Here is a 16,076-nt window from a genome sequence, read left to right on the forward strand (position 1 = left end):
GGTAAAGATTACTAATTGCACATTTCTGTTACCACTTAGAGAAAGCAAATAATACAAAATAAAATAGATACATAGAAAGTAGTATGCATTTACTTTATGACTGTTTTAGATGTATTAAGAGACTTGATATAGAATCAGTTCAAGTACTTTTGTAGAGGATAACATTAGAAATACATCTCCAGCATGTTTAAGTTGCTTTGTAATTTCTGAGTTGCAGTTTTATGTGTTTTCTGTTTCATTGATAATGTTCATTGTATCATTCAGGTACCAGACTAATACACAAGATAATGGCAATGGATGTGGTAGGACATTTGTCAATTGTAGTGGCATCTAACGGAGTTCTTGTGGATACAACTGCTCCAATCAGGAAACAGAGGATGTCCTATGGAGATAATCTGGTGTTCAATCCTTCTTTTGAACGTTTTGATAGTTCCACGGTACTACAAGATATAGAAACTCACGAAACATGTAGCAGTGACATTGTTCATCAATGGACCCATGAACCAAGCAGCTGTTTATACATTATCTCGTCAAACAACTCAGTGGCCAGTAATGGGAAATCTTTTGCAATCATAAAAGGATTTATATCACAAGAGATAACCAACGTCTCAAATGGTGTTAATTACAGGATAACATTTTTCACAAGTCACTTGCCTTTTAAAGGAGCTGATATTATTCATAATGAAGGCTATATAAAAATTGGGAATTATTATTGGGTATTTATCTTGTACAACAGGCCACAGAATTTACATTCAGGTGGAATAAATAAGTTTTCATGGCAAAAACACACATTCTACTTCATCGGAAGTCAGGACAAGACTTTGTTTGAGATAGGAAGTTATGATGGCAATGCTGGTCTAGCTTTAGATGATGTTTGCATACAATCAGTTACTTATAATGAGAAAAGCAATGCAGAAGTCCATTGTCATGTTACGGCTCATACAATTTTTCTTCACGACTGGTCATCGATTCATGCAGAATGGGACTTCTATGATCCAGAGAGTCCTGTCATTGACTATATGTGGGCAATTGGTTTGTAGGACTTTGTTTTCAAATACTTTAATTCAAAACCCAATTTTTTTTATTTTGTTTCCACTTCGAAGAAAGCTTTACTGAATCGTTATGAATATCAGTCTCTTAAGTTTGGTACGGTACAATACGTTTCCTCAAAACTGTTATGTGTACATGTTAAAATGTAAAGCATATTATTTTGTTTTGCAAATTTAGGAGTTAGCCACTGTGTGACTTGAACATCCTTTCCATCATCAAAGTGGTTGGAAGAAAAGGAATAATTGTATTAACATTTGCTCATGATGAACTTTGCGTATAGTAAGGAATATCCTGCTTCAAATTATGTGGAAAATCTGTTATACGTTATTTGACAGCTTTTAAGATATCTCTCTATTATTATTTTAAACAGTATGATGAAGAAGTATTAGATGAATAAAATTTTTGTTTTCAAAAGAATATTATTTTGTATGGTGCAAAACAAAATTCTTTATGTACCATTCCCTATATTTTGGGTTAATTCCAGAAACTTATTTTATATTACACCAAATTCACCTTACTCACTATGTGCGGCATGGTAATACGTCATAACAGATACTGCATTTTACAAACAAGATTAATTTTCTTAATTGCAGAATTATCTTGAATACATTACCCTTTACAGGTTTTACTCTATAGTTAATGAAATGATTCTTTATCAGTTAGTCCACCATTTCAGTCATGATACTCATTAGTGTTTTAATATTGTCATTTTGCTGGGTACAGGTACCACTGAGGGAGGAACGCAGCTTCAAGATTTCCAGAGTGTCGGCACACATTCTTTTGCATCTAATAGTTCTCTGCACTTGTCACACAATTCTGAGGTCCACATCACTGTTGTTGCGACAAACGCTGCTGGACTGAAGACGGTTTCTTGTTCTGATCCTATCTTTATAGACTTCACTCCACCCGTGTTTGGTTATGTCAACGATGGAGAAGGTATAATGAGTATTTTATGTAAAATTGATTTTCAGTCACTTTTTCTTTTGGCAGGACGTCATTTGGATTTAGGCGAAATACGATAACTGGGTTAGATAAAAGGTTTCATATCAGTCTTTAAATATGATATTCAAAGAAGGTACATTATTGATCTAAAAATATAGTTACAGATCAAAGTACACAGGAAATTTATGTCAAATTCATGATGTAGTACATTAGCAAAAATGCTCAAAGAAATTATCCATAAAGAGAACTTAATTGAGAGTTTGAGTTTTGCTATGTGACTTTGTTATTATTGTTATTATTATTATTGTTATTATTATTATTATTATTATTATTGTTAATTTGTAATCACATGTAAACAATAGCATTGATGATTCTGATAATAGTAGTGCTTGCATCAGTTTGAGTTTTATTCAGTATTGAAACATAAAATGTTAAAGTACAAAAATGTTGATATAACCATTTCAAAGTGACCATGATGGACGATTATCCAACTTTATAATTTTGAAGCAGGGGAGTTTTATATTATTCATTTTATTTTTTAATATCTGAGGTGCTAGAGCATACGACTAGTGTTAGGCACGTTTTAGTCTAGTCCACTTGTGCTTTCTCTTCACTTGTGATGGCATCCTTTAAATGGCTGACAAGCATAAGATAGTTCTGACCAATGACAATGGTGTGAATGGGTATGGGAGTGTAGCAAAAGTGGTCAGATGCATAGGCCTGGATCATTCAGGTGGATAAAACACAGCGGTAGAATTAGTTGAAGGTCCTGTCTGATCATGCATTTTCTTCTGTTGTACTTTTGTAATAAGAATGCTGTTTTCAAGTAAATTTATACCTATTTATATAATATATTTATATGATTATTTGAAGAATGGACATTTTAAATCCATGCACTGAATTAGATTTCTCTGAATAGTTAAAGAAATAATTGATTTTTTAGTTATTTTGTTTATAAATGTCTCCCCTCAATTAAGAAGCGTTCCAATTATGTGCTGCCACAGCAAACCTTTCTACTACAATGAGATTTATTTTGTATATTTTACCCTATATTTAATAATTTTCTTTTTAATTTTTGATCCTTCAACAGTACTTACTTTTCTTCAAAAGGGTTTATATAACTAAAGTTTTTAAAATGTATTACATTAACCATTTTACTACACTCAGTACTGTATTGGGAGGTTGGTACTGATATGCCTTTCAATCTTATACATATGTAAATATTTATTGTCAACAAAATCTGTATTTCTAGATAGAAAAGGTCACCAAATGCATTTTGTATAATAAAAAACAATTTCAGGATCTGATGTGGATCATCAAACATCAACCACAATCCAGGTGAATTGGCTAGTGTATGATTCCGAATCAGCCATACAGTCATGCCAGTGGGCCATTGGTAGCTATATTTTCAAAATCATTGTATGATTGTAGCTTTATTGTCACTGTATATTGTTGGCAGGTTTGTTGTATACAGTAACTGTATTTTGATAACTGTAATTTATAATTTACATAGAAATAAAACAATAAATCTATGAAAACTCCATATTTTTTTTGGTTTGAACTGACAAATTTGTACTTGCAATAATTTGTTTTGCTATCATTACCGTGCCTTTATATTGATCAATTTTCATTTGTATAATCATGATAAACAACATTGATTACAAAGAATGCTGAATGAGGTTTTGTGGAACAATATCTCTAGACTGCAAATCATATTTGGATGCATAATATTTACCTTTTACAAAGTTTAGAACATTATCTTAATAATGTGACCTTATTCACGACAAGTTACCAAGACGTAATACCTATGCCAGAGGTGGGCAAACTTTCCAGTGCATGTGCCACATACACAAATTTACACCTTGTTGTGGGCCGCATAGTTCATTAAGTAAAATAATTAATATTTGAAATAGCAAAAACAAAAGGTTTTTCTAATAACATAATTAATTTTCAATTGTTAATATGTTGTTAATATTTGAAAACTTAAATTTATCTTCATAAGAAGCACATTTATTTGATAAACAGAGTAACATTAACAGAGTCGGTGCGAATGATGACTTGTTCCTAGGCCGCATGAAAACCCTTGGCGTGCCGCATGCGGCCCACGGGCCATAGTTTGCCCTCCCCTGACCTGTGCATTGCTTTCTGCTGACTAAGGCAAAACACATTGCCTTAAGATTGATGCATTATTTATTCATTGGCTTCAATATAATTATCTTGTCACCTTATATTTGATTATATGCTTTTTCATCAGGTTCGAGAGAGTATTCCACTGACATACAGGAATTCATCAATGTTGATGCAAGAAAAAGCCATGGATCAAGGAATCTTACAGAAATCAGTGCTCTGGGCCTTAGGATATATAGTACACTACGTTGTACAAACAATGCTGGACTAACCACCACTTGCACTAGTGATGGAGTACGTATCACACAGTCTGTGTTACCAACACCATCAGTAACGATCGAAGTACTTGGAACATCAGCAACTGAGTACACTGTTCATGATTCCTTCCACAGTGATCCCAAATCTGTAAGATTACGCTGGACAGGTTTTGAAGAAGAGGCTGGAATCGTCAGCTTTATTGTGAGCTTACAAATATTCAAATATATATTTTTTAAACAGTATGATGAAGAGGTAAACTATTATAATTTGTCTATTTGACAACATTGAAGAACTGTGATGCACAAAAAATGTCAGTCAGAAAACAAGTTTAATTTTTGTGTCATTTATTCTGAAGAATGCCATGTTATGCGTACATCATAATCCAGAATCTGCCAAGGCTATATTACAAAACCTTCCACTCAGAACACAGATGATGCCAACAAAATGTGTTCTGATTTTGTAGTAGGTCTGATTTCATCAGACAGATAGCACCATTAAAGAATAAATGAGAATGAGCAAATGTTGATTTTTTAAGATGGAGTGTTTCAGTTCGGATGTATGTTTTAACGTTTGTATGCAGTCAAATTTTCTCTTTAGTCATGCACTCAGTTACCTCACCATGCAATAAAATTTAAGAATATCTACTGGACATTCAGTCAACTCATATCATTTACTTCTTACCAAAGCCTCTGCTGGGCTAACCATTTACTACAAAATCAACTATTTGTCATGCATGTTTATTCAGAATTTAGTATTCTCTCTAGCTTCATTGTACTGTATTCCTATTATGGTTAGTTCTTGTGGATGGACATGTTTTCCTTAAACTTTATCGTTATTCACTGTATAGTAAGCTGATAGCTACAGCGTAAGTTGGTGATTTCATTTTGTCTTCACCATTTAATTCTCATGAATTTCATTTTTATCATGCATTATCATATATAGGTCGACCTAAGCGGACCAGACACACACTTATCTGAGATAGTTCTGGGTGAACAGGACAGTTACACCTATGCAACATTTCAAGGTCTTCATTTGAGAGATGGAGTTTACACGGTGTCAGTCACTGGAATGAATGAGGACAAATTCTACAGCCAGAAAATCTCAACAAACTTTACTTTGTATACACAGGAACCAATGTCCAGTAAGTATATATATATATATATATATATATATATATATATATATATATATATATATATATATATATATATATATATATATATATATATATATATATATATATATCTATTTATAGAGAGAGAGAGAGAGAGACTGTATGTGGTACAGAGACTTTTACTAGCTGGAATAACATTGATTTGGCTTGGGTCAGAATTTCAGATGTCGTATGATTTGAATGACAGCCAGGTGGACTTAAGAGTAATAAGAGTAATATAAGATTTATAAAATAATTATTTTAGCATTCCTACAAGAAGACGTTATAACCATGCAACATGTAAGGTTTAAGATTTTAAGATTTCGTTGAGCACATGCAAAATATATCACAGTGGGCTAAATTAGCAAGTAAAACAAATATTTAAATAGAATAATGTATCTTATCAATCCAGCCACATCTAAAAGAATTGTAGACAAAGTGTCTGAACATAGCAGGACAATGAATGGGATAATATAAAAGAGGTGTTGTCAGTTATGAATTCTCTAACTTAGGACAACCACCTACAAGTAGGCACTTGAGGAAGTTTAAATACGTCTTATTATTTAAGATGATCTAAGCTAAGTGTATTTGACTCATATTTTCCCGACTTTAGAATACGGATTTTAAATTTGGTTATCATGTATCTTTCTTGATTCTGAAAAGTTAGACTTCAAAGCTGATAGAATAGTTTCATTCTAGTGAATTATGCACGTCGAAAAGTATGCTATTTTGAATCAAGTTACCTTTGCCATCAATGATTAACACATAGAATGAGTTATCTATCACAAAAACTGACTAACACTTATAAATAGTTATATCTAACCACACAAAATAACAATCTATCAGAATCAATAGAACAAATATATAATTAAAGATATATTATGTCAGCTGCCAGTTATCAGTCTGCAGTGATCAACAAACGTATCTTTAACTATGCCTACTCATTTATGATTTATTTAGAATTAACCTTATTGCTGATCCTTACTGTTATTACAGATTTCCTATTGACATAATCCTTTTTGAGTGCATATTGTATAATAACAAGAGAAATCAGCTTTTCCGACACTGTTACTCTTTAATACCAATACTAATTTGAATGTTCATCAGTTTGAAAATGGTTTGTACAGTACAGAACAACATATATTAAAATGAATGAAAATGAGCAATATTTGCAACTAAAATGAACAAATTGACGTTATAATTTCATAAAGTTCACTATGCATTAATATATATAGTTACACACACACACACATAATGGTTTTAGAATCCAATGAGAATCATACAATATAGGTATAGTTCTGATCACATGATATTTTGTTTGTCATAATTTAATAATACTCTGTACGACTCTTTGAAAGGTATATATTCTGATTTGCACTGTAGGTGAAGAAGGCCTTAGAATGACCTGGGACAAAACCTTGGAGATTTTGAGCATTTCATGGGAAAGTCTGTTTAACTGTCAGTACACTCCTCTGTATTATGAGGTTAGCGTTGGCTTCACTCCATCTGGAGGGGACATCATTCAGTGGCAGGAGACAAGGAGCACTTCTGTTGTTTTTTCTCTTCCCAAGAAAAAGGTTGGGGATACAGGGCTTAGAGTCTACGCTACAGTGAGAGCAATTGCACCTAATGGACTATATAGTACTGTGAACTCACATTCTCTTTTGACTATCTGAGATGTGAAACGATAGAGGTAGATCTTCACTACAAAATTGAAATTCGCTTATCCTTTTTATCCTAAACTATACTCTGTATCATATTGTATCAAACTAATTTTAGTTATTTTTACTTTGGAAAAATACAAAGAGCTTGCCTGTAAATGATATAGCAATGATGCTATTATTGTACGCAATTATATATGGAAGTGAATATAGTTTTGTGACTGTAGTAAGACATAGTGACTCAATATCTGCTGTGTAGAAAGAAAAATAGAGTAAAATTCTTACATATGCTATTTATTAATTTATATGTCCTTTAAAGCTTCAATTTTGCTTGAAATACAGTTTTGTATTTACATATATTTGTATATAAATAATATGCAGAAAAAGACTGCTGAGGTTTTTCTTTATGTCCTGCTACAAATGTAGTTTGGATAATATAAGTTTATTTACAGCTGGTTACATCTTAAAGATAAATGGTGAGAGCATTTTGCAATGCATCTTGAAATACCCTTGAACACACACACACACACACACACACATACACATAACTGCACTTAAACAACAACTGAGAAAGTTATGAGTGAAAATTAATAGATTCGTTATAAGAATGTTACATGATAATGATAAATTGTAAGATATCAATCTTTTGAAGGAATTTTGGATACAAAGTAGCACAGACCCCCACCCCATAGAATTAATAGAGACTTAACAAAAAGAATTTGCACCAAAATATACAGGATATTGGAGGATGTGCTGCAACAAAGAACACTATATAAGACATTTCTTGCATATAAAAAAAATCAACTTTGGTGCAAATTAAACAGAACTAAATAATAAAATGTAATAAATGGCTGACTGAGCTGTTTATCTGAGCATTCACAAGCAAGCGAGGAAGGAATTTCAAAAGAAGAGTCTACGGAGGTAACATGGATGACCAGTGGAGGCATGCAAATAACATTATGGATATAAATCTATTATGACAGTTATACATATTTTGGCAAAATACTGCAAAGTTTTTTAGATAAATCTATAAAGAGCAAAAACATGAAAAAATGTGTTTGATGAAGGAAAAGAGGTTTACAACAATGTAAATATTTGCTGAACGGGAAAAATCTGAATGCGTCTCAGCATATTCAGATTAAAAAGCATGCATTTCTGTAAAAGGTGTAATGACACAACAATCATGTGTATACTGTGCAGAACAAAAATGCATCCCACGACTAACAGTCTGCCTCCACTTGTTTCATTGACAACATGCAGAGCGGTGGATTGAGCCACTTCGGCATTCTGATCTGATTCTGCAAAGCGGTGGAGTGTATTGGAACATTTTAACAGATACATTAGAGATTAAAACGTGGAGGCATTTCACACACAAAGGAACCAGAAAACATTGACATTTAACGCAGTATAATTGATGGCTACAATTACTCTCACAATGTATCAATAGACATTACTCTTATTGAAGATAATAAGGAAGTAATATGCCTAACTGAAACAAGCAACACAACAAAAAAAAAAAACTCACAGATATAAAATATTGATAAACTTTTTTGGTTACCTCACACCTTTGGAAAACCAAATTTAAAATCATTGCAGCAGAATTTTTAAAGGCAAAGAAACTTTTAAAAATGACTACTTTCCAAGGTTTACAAAAGAAACATTTGTACCAGACAAGTAATTGTACGTGATCATGTCCACTGTAAAGTGCACGACCTAAAGGGCGGAACAGAGAGGGCATATGTTATGAAACTAATTATGTCTGTATGTTCAGAAAGAGGAATAGAAGAAAACACATCAATGAACATCATGGATACACAACAAAATGAAACAAATAGAGAGCATGATAGAGCAACAACAATGTCTAACATATTTTCTCAAAGGTAGTAGAAATGAAAAGAGATACCATTAAAATATGATGTTGATTCTCACTACATATGTGAAAGCTTAAAAAAATAATTACTTTATAAGTGACAAAATCTAGACTGAGATTTTGGGCAAGATCAACTGTATTTAAACTCAAATAAATCATGATGCAATCAATTACATTTTTTTATCTGTATCAGCAATTACACCATAATCTGTGGATATTTTCTGAACAAAATGTTTTCCAAGTAAACTTTTAATGCATCAATTCAACCTGCAGTAACAATTTCAACTAAGTTAGGCAATTTAAGTTAATATGGGAATGAATTTGATACCTTATATATAAAGTATAAACCAGTAAGCATTTTACAGTTATTAGACATACTCGTCTTTATGATGCAGTTTTCTCAAATCATTCATGTGATATCTACTAGGAATTGAAATTAAATAACACGAGTAAATGGTACAGTTAAATATTGGCTATACAATAATCTTAGAGATTTTAGTGTAGATTGTAAATTATTATTAATAAACTTAAATTTATTAGGAATGAAAAAAGCAAATCATAATACAAAATTCTAGAGATGCAAAGAGTGTGTAATATCAAATAAACTTGGACTGTTGTTGCAATGAGCAAATCAAAAAGATGAGGGAGAAAAGTAAACAAAGAATTGTTAATATGAAAATCAGTAAATAGATGTTACATGTATTTGGAGAAGAAAACAAAAGTCATACTATTTTAAAAATATAAATATTGGACATAAGGTACACATAGAACTACAAAACTTATTATTTTGTAAACCTTACAGAAGCGTTAGAGCACTTGATAAAAATGGACTGAACTTATAGAACCTAGTTCTAAACAGCAAAAAGAATTAATCCAATGGATGGGAGTGATATGTCAACATGGACAAACGTGCCTGCAGGACGCAACAAACTCCTAGATAAAAGTATTGCAAGATTTATTCATTATATAAGGAGTTATTCAAACTGCACCTTAGATGCACAAGTTGAAAACAAATATATATATATATATATATATATATATATATATATATATATATATATATATATATATATATATATTACACGGTTATTTTCCACTGTTAAAGACATTCCTAAAAAGTTATTTGAACTATTAATATTAGGAATGTCCAACTATGGCTCGGGTATAAACACTGTGACCACGTTTTCAAGTATCAGTCTGAAATCACATTTGAATAAAGATTGTACTATTAGCTGTGACAGCATCTTTTTCTTTATCCAGCACATTGTTAAGAAAAAAAAGGGTAGTACTGCTTGATACGACAGTTATTTACAGAAATACAATGACCCTTATAAACTTTGATTAAACCCTACCATTAATACCTGAGAGTATAAAAGACTATTCCAAAGACTGAAAATTTGCGATAATATGACAAAAACTTGAATTAAAAAAAGAGGGACAACAGAATACATATAATGTAAAAAATTGGGATTATGATGATAGTCATGCTGTCAAATGTGCTAATACAAATCATAACTTTTTGTTAGGCTGACACATGACTATTTTGAAACATGCACACAAAATTAACCATGGAAAAGGAGAATCATTTATGTTGATGTCTGTGGTTGCAGAAGCTAGTATAGTTTACAGTGTAAAGTAGCGGTGGGAAACCGTGCTGTGCATGTGTGCTTTTCAAAATACTGATGTACGTTTATTTACATCTCTGAATAAAGAAAAGTAAACGGCAAACTATAACTAATGACAGGACAAATTAAACAGCATGTTCAGTCAATATAAAACAGTTCAGCCAGCATTCTTTAAGCAAAAATCTGATCATGTTACCAATAGCATGGCTAATGACAGGACAAATTAAACAGCATGTTCAGTCAATATAAAACAGTTCAGCCAGCATTCTATAAGCAAAAATCTGATTATGTTACCAATAGCATGGATTAAAACTGATGCTGCTTTTTTGCTAAGTCAAATAAATAACTTATTAATTATTATCAAAAACTTTTTAATTTTTTTAAAGAACAAATCATTTTTACCTCCTGCTTGAGCAGTACCACTACTTGTTCTTCCTCCACCAGTTAGAGCATAACTGTATTTAGCGATATACAGAGCAACTGTTGATATTGCCAGGTCTATTTCAATGACTATAGTGGATATTATTACACTATTGTCTGCTTGGCCTTTCATCTAATAATATTTATTATTTAATTGTTTAATTAGTTATTCAACTGTTTGTGTATGGTTTCTTTCAACACTTTCTAACTGTTCTTGCCCTGAAACTACTTTAGGAGATATTTTTCTTCTAATTTTTTTAAATCTTCGGTTTTTATTTTATTGCAACATCTGATTTCATATTTAAAATGTTTTGAACTGATACTTTTTGCAGAATTTACATAACCGCCTAATTCTCTTGCTCTTGTACATGAAATAGCACCTGCAGAATTTGTCGAGTACAATCAGTTATTCAACATAGCTATCGCAAATGAAACAGACATTTAAATATTGGTTACAAACTTGACAGAAAACTAGTTGGAATAGATGGGAAAAAAATAAACTAAACAGACATGAATTATTCATTAATCCTAGAGCTGCAAAAGGATTCAAGTCATTATCAGATCTTGTAAATGTACAATGTGACTTCATTACAGTTTTGTTTCTCTGTGACTGACAGCTGTAGGTTACATAATAAACTGAAAGATAATTACAGGACTTCGATGGAAATGAATGAATAGCTGTCATTTTTTCATTGAAGTTGGAAATGCAGATTAAAGAATTTGATAAGTATGTTTCTACTGCTCATTATGAACACACCTTTTTCCACTGTTTCCATTTAACCAACTAGATTTAAAAGTAACTTTCACTATTTACGTTAACATTTAAAGATGACTTAAGTTAACCTTTTAAAGATCTTGAAATCACATTTAGTTTACTCGCTTTAATTCCTTGTAAATTAAACAAAATGCATACAAGACAATAAAGAAAAAAATCTTACATATTGAAAGAACCTGAAAAGTCACTTCACGAAAGCCAAAACATCCTCGTGGTGTTTAATTTGGTAGACAACTCTGAAAACGTTAGCAGTAATTTTAAAATACCAAAGTTTTATGCAGAAAGAAGAGTATAAACCATGACCAAATGCAACAAAAATACATATTTATGAGTTCGGACAAAATATATTGTTTTGTAGGTGATGGTATAGCTGTTTACGGCATCTTGTTCATTTACCCGAAGAAGATTTAAATGTTAACTGAACGACCACATTCTGCTTCATTAGTTGTGTCAATTTCTCTTTTTGGCATTTCCGGTTTTGTTGTTTTGTTTCACCTTCTTTGGGTTGACTCTCCATATATTTATGTTTTTAGGTACCTGAAAGCGGATGGTACACCAAACTCTATTCTGATTTTGAAATATGCATTACTAGAATGTCAAGAGCATGTTCAAAATTAATGATAGTTTATAATTTTAGTCTTCGATGTGTGATGTTATCTCATGTCAACACAAGTCATTGGGAACATATATATTATATTTATGTTGGTAACATAAATATTTATATCTTGAGACATGTTTTGTTAATTGGTTTGAAGTTGAATTGACTCCTAAAATACAACACTTGAAGAGCCAAAGGTGATTTGTATATGATGTCAAACAATATTATTAAACTGACATTATGAGTAAGTTACCAGAGTAAATTCATTTACTTATAGTTTTCCTCTTAATTAAATAATCAGCCTCTGTTCACACCAAATCTAATATTCGTTTTGATCACACATTCATCGACTCGCTTGTCCAAATATAAATAGTTTACACCTTAGCCCACAAACCCTATAGTTGACATGCTGTCTTGTTCATCTTTGAGAATGCCTGGTATTTGTTTTGTTTACCTCTGATATATTGGGCACTTTGTCCTTGAAATAATTCCTGGTTCATAAAATGTGATAGATTGAACACTGTCCATGGAATAATCCCTCGTTCGTAAATTGTGATAGATTAAGCATGGTTTTTTTTGGTTGAATATTTCCTGGTTCATAAAATGTGATATTTCCTTTACTATGCTGTAAAAGTTGTCAGTTTCAACATAAATGCACAGATAATGAGTCATTAGGAATTCTATTCTATTGGTGTACGAAATATTTAACTTGCTGTAGTTGATAGTTCTTACACATTAAATACACCATAAATAAATATCTTTATTTGGTATTATTTTGATTTTCGTTCTAACCACAACTAAATCTTCATCACTAATTGTTGGTAATCATTTTAAAAGTGCAATTTTTTGAAGACCATAAGAAAAAATTTGAATCATTATGGAATGCTAATTTTGTTTATGGTGAAATTTTGTACTGTATTGCCTAATATATTTTCCTCATTAGACTTTATCCTATACTGACATACAGGCTCTTATAATGATAACTAGTGTAGCACATTTGGCCAAAGGCATAAATGCATAAAACACCAAAGCAACCAATGCACGTTTAATTTCTCAAGTATTTTGTCAATATAATAAATTCCAGTCTTCAATATTGTTATTCTTATTTCATCATTTACCTTGTATTAGTCCTTTCAAATCTATATGTGTCTGAAGCTAGCAAATAAATACCCATTGTAGGTAGAGTTAAACCTAATGTAAATGACATGACAAAAGAAAACAATCTGATAAAGTGTCTAATTCCATTTGATGTCATGTACTCATCATTTATTTTATTTTATAAGGTGTTCAAGGTATCAATTTGAAAACACAATTGCTTTTTATTCATGTCACAGAGTAAATGACAACATCTTACAATGATTTAGAAATATTAGCAGTTCTGTCATTTATAAAAACATTTCATAGATTTTATTTTGTGTCTCATTTATTTTGTTTGTAACTTCTTTTCAGTCAATACTTTACCGGTTATCTGTTTATCTGTGTCATTTGCAATAGCTATGTTCAATTTCTCTGTACTGAAATGATGTTAATTTTTTCTTTTATAAATCCCAGTTTCTTTTCTAGCTGCAACTTATCCATTTGTTTCCTAATAAATAACTAAACATGGCTGTCTATGGTGAAGATTTTGAAATGAATGACATTGAACATAAAGTTGATGATGTTTATAATCTTAATATTGTATATACTTAATATTGCTTATTTATGGCTGAAATTGTAATAAATAACAAAAAAGACAAAAAAGAGACCATAAAGACTATAAGATCAAAAAGACCAAAACACCCTAAAGACCAAAACACCCTAAAGACCAAAAAGACCATATGATCAAAAACACCATCACGATCGTCAAGACCAAAAGACCAAACAGACCATCAAGACCATAAAGAACAAAAAGACCAAAAGATAAAAAAGACCATCAAGACCATAAAGATCTAAAAGACAATAAGACAAAAAGACCAAAAAGACCAAAAGACCATAAAGATCATAAAGACCAAAAGACAAAAAGACCATAAGACCAAAAAGACTGAAAGAAAAACCAAAAGACCCCCAAAATCATAGACCAAAAAGTGTATGATCAGCACCATATTATGATGCAAAAATTATTCAAAATTAAAGATTATGATGTAAGTTATAAATATCTAGAATACTTATCACTATTTATGTTGCTATAAATTTATGTTTGTTTCGTTTATACTAAATGTTGTCAAGACATGAGAACGTGGTCTAGTAACCGCGATTTTGCTTGGTTATGTTTTTGTGGGATTTGGTTGGGGTTGGGGGAGAGGAAAATTTATAGGTATGTTTCTATTATTTCTTTAAAAAAGATAGGTACCATGGGAACAACCTCATTAAGTGGTATGAGGGTATTAAAAATCATTTTAACTTGTCTGTTTCAGAACGTTCTCGTTTAAGGGAATGAGGCTGTTTAAACCGTTTCCAACAACCTGGCTGTTGGTTTATAAGTGCTTTGTTTATGGGTGCAATGATGTTGGATTTAACCTGTTTCATTAGGTTTTCATGTAATCGTGGAAGGGTGTGCAAACCGTTTTATTCAGCTTCAGATCAATCACATATAACGACTCTATGGTCTTAACCTATGTAACGGAATGAAAACAAAACCAATAAGTTCAACAAATAATAGGAAATGTCCTTTAACAAGTCCAATAGTATTGAATGTTCTGAATGAATTCTAAAATGTCTTGAATATACTAATGTACCAATTGTCATAAAGTATCACAATGATATAATCCTGAATATATTTGAATGAGTACTGACTGATACCAAAATAGTATTTTAGTCTAAAAAGTTAACGAGCACTTTGTAATTCTATTGAATAATATCAATAATAATTCCTTTCAAATTACATCAGAACATAATAGTAAATGATTACACCGAATGAACTTAAAACAAAAATGAAGAGTTTGTTTCCTGAAAAAAAGTAATTAAAACTTCCAAAATAGTGTCAGCAAGTTCGCTTCCAGATCATAAAAGAAACTCGTAATTAAGGTTTGTCTTGAACTCAGTGTTTAATAGATGTCTTCAAAAACTGAACAAAAGCCCGGTTGGCTAAAACTCTACCCTCAATTACGGACAAAGGTCAAGCACACAATATAAATAAAATATACATAACACACATCTATGCTGCTTTTATATAATATTTGAATCAGTACATTTAATCTATCGTTCAGAAACGAATGGGTTCAGGGCATCTTATGTCTTTTCATTAATCTAAATACATTGCTACTAGGCAGTCAACTGATTTGACAAAGTTACTTCTGATTTCAAAGAGTTATGTCTGAAAACAAGATGATTTGTTGAGAAATTTATGAGTTTATAAAAGATGAAATACTATTTATGAAGTTTTTTTTATAACCTAGGTTAGGATTCGTGGATATAGAATTTTGAAGTATTTGCAGTACCGATTTTTTCGCTTCTTGATTAGGATTGGTCCATAGGCGAAATGAGAAAACCGTACTTAAGCGAACTGAGAAAACCATACTTAGACGAACAGCTGATCAATTGAATGAACTGAGAAAACCATACTTAGACGAACAGCTGAACAACTGAATAAACTTTAATAAGTTCATACCACTCTGATAT

The 16,076-nt window shown here is 31.4% G+C and overlaps 1 protein-coding gene across 1 annotated transcript in view; it reads left to right on the plus strand.

The window, feature by feature from the left end:
• LOC149805310 (uncharacterized) overlaps nt 1–7,577 on the plus strand; it is a 65,892-nt gene extending 58,315 nt beyond the window's left edge. The window contains exons 26-31 of the mRNA XM_089934038.1: nt 265–1,032; nt 1,774–1,986; nt 3,293–3,388; nt 4,247–4,578; nt 5,320–5,518; nt 6,914–7,577. Coding sequence (XP_089790164.1) covers nt 265–1,032; nt 1,774–1,986; nt 3,293–3,388; nt 4,247–4,578; nt 5,320–5,518; nt 6,914–7,206 — 1,901 coding nt within the window. The 3' untranslated portion in view covers nt 7,207–7,577. The remainder of the gene's footprint in view (nt 1–264; nt 1,033–1,773; nt 1,987–3,292; nt 3,389–4,246; nt 4,579–5,319; nt 5,519–6,913) is intronic.
• Nucleotides 7,578–16,076: the final 8,499 nt, after the last annotated feature.

This window comes from Sinohyriopsis cumingii, chromosome 2 (assembly GCF_028554795.1).
Source record: "Sinohyriopsis cumingii isolate HCF-2022 chromosome 2, ASM2855479v2, whole genome shotgun sequence".
NCBI lineage: Eukaryota > Metazoa > Mollusca > Bivalvia > Unionida > Unionidae > Sinohyriopsis > Sinohyriopsis cumingii.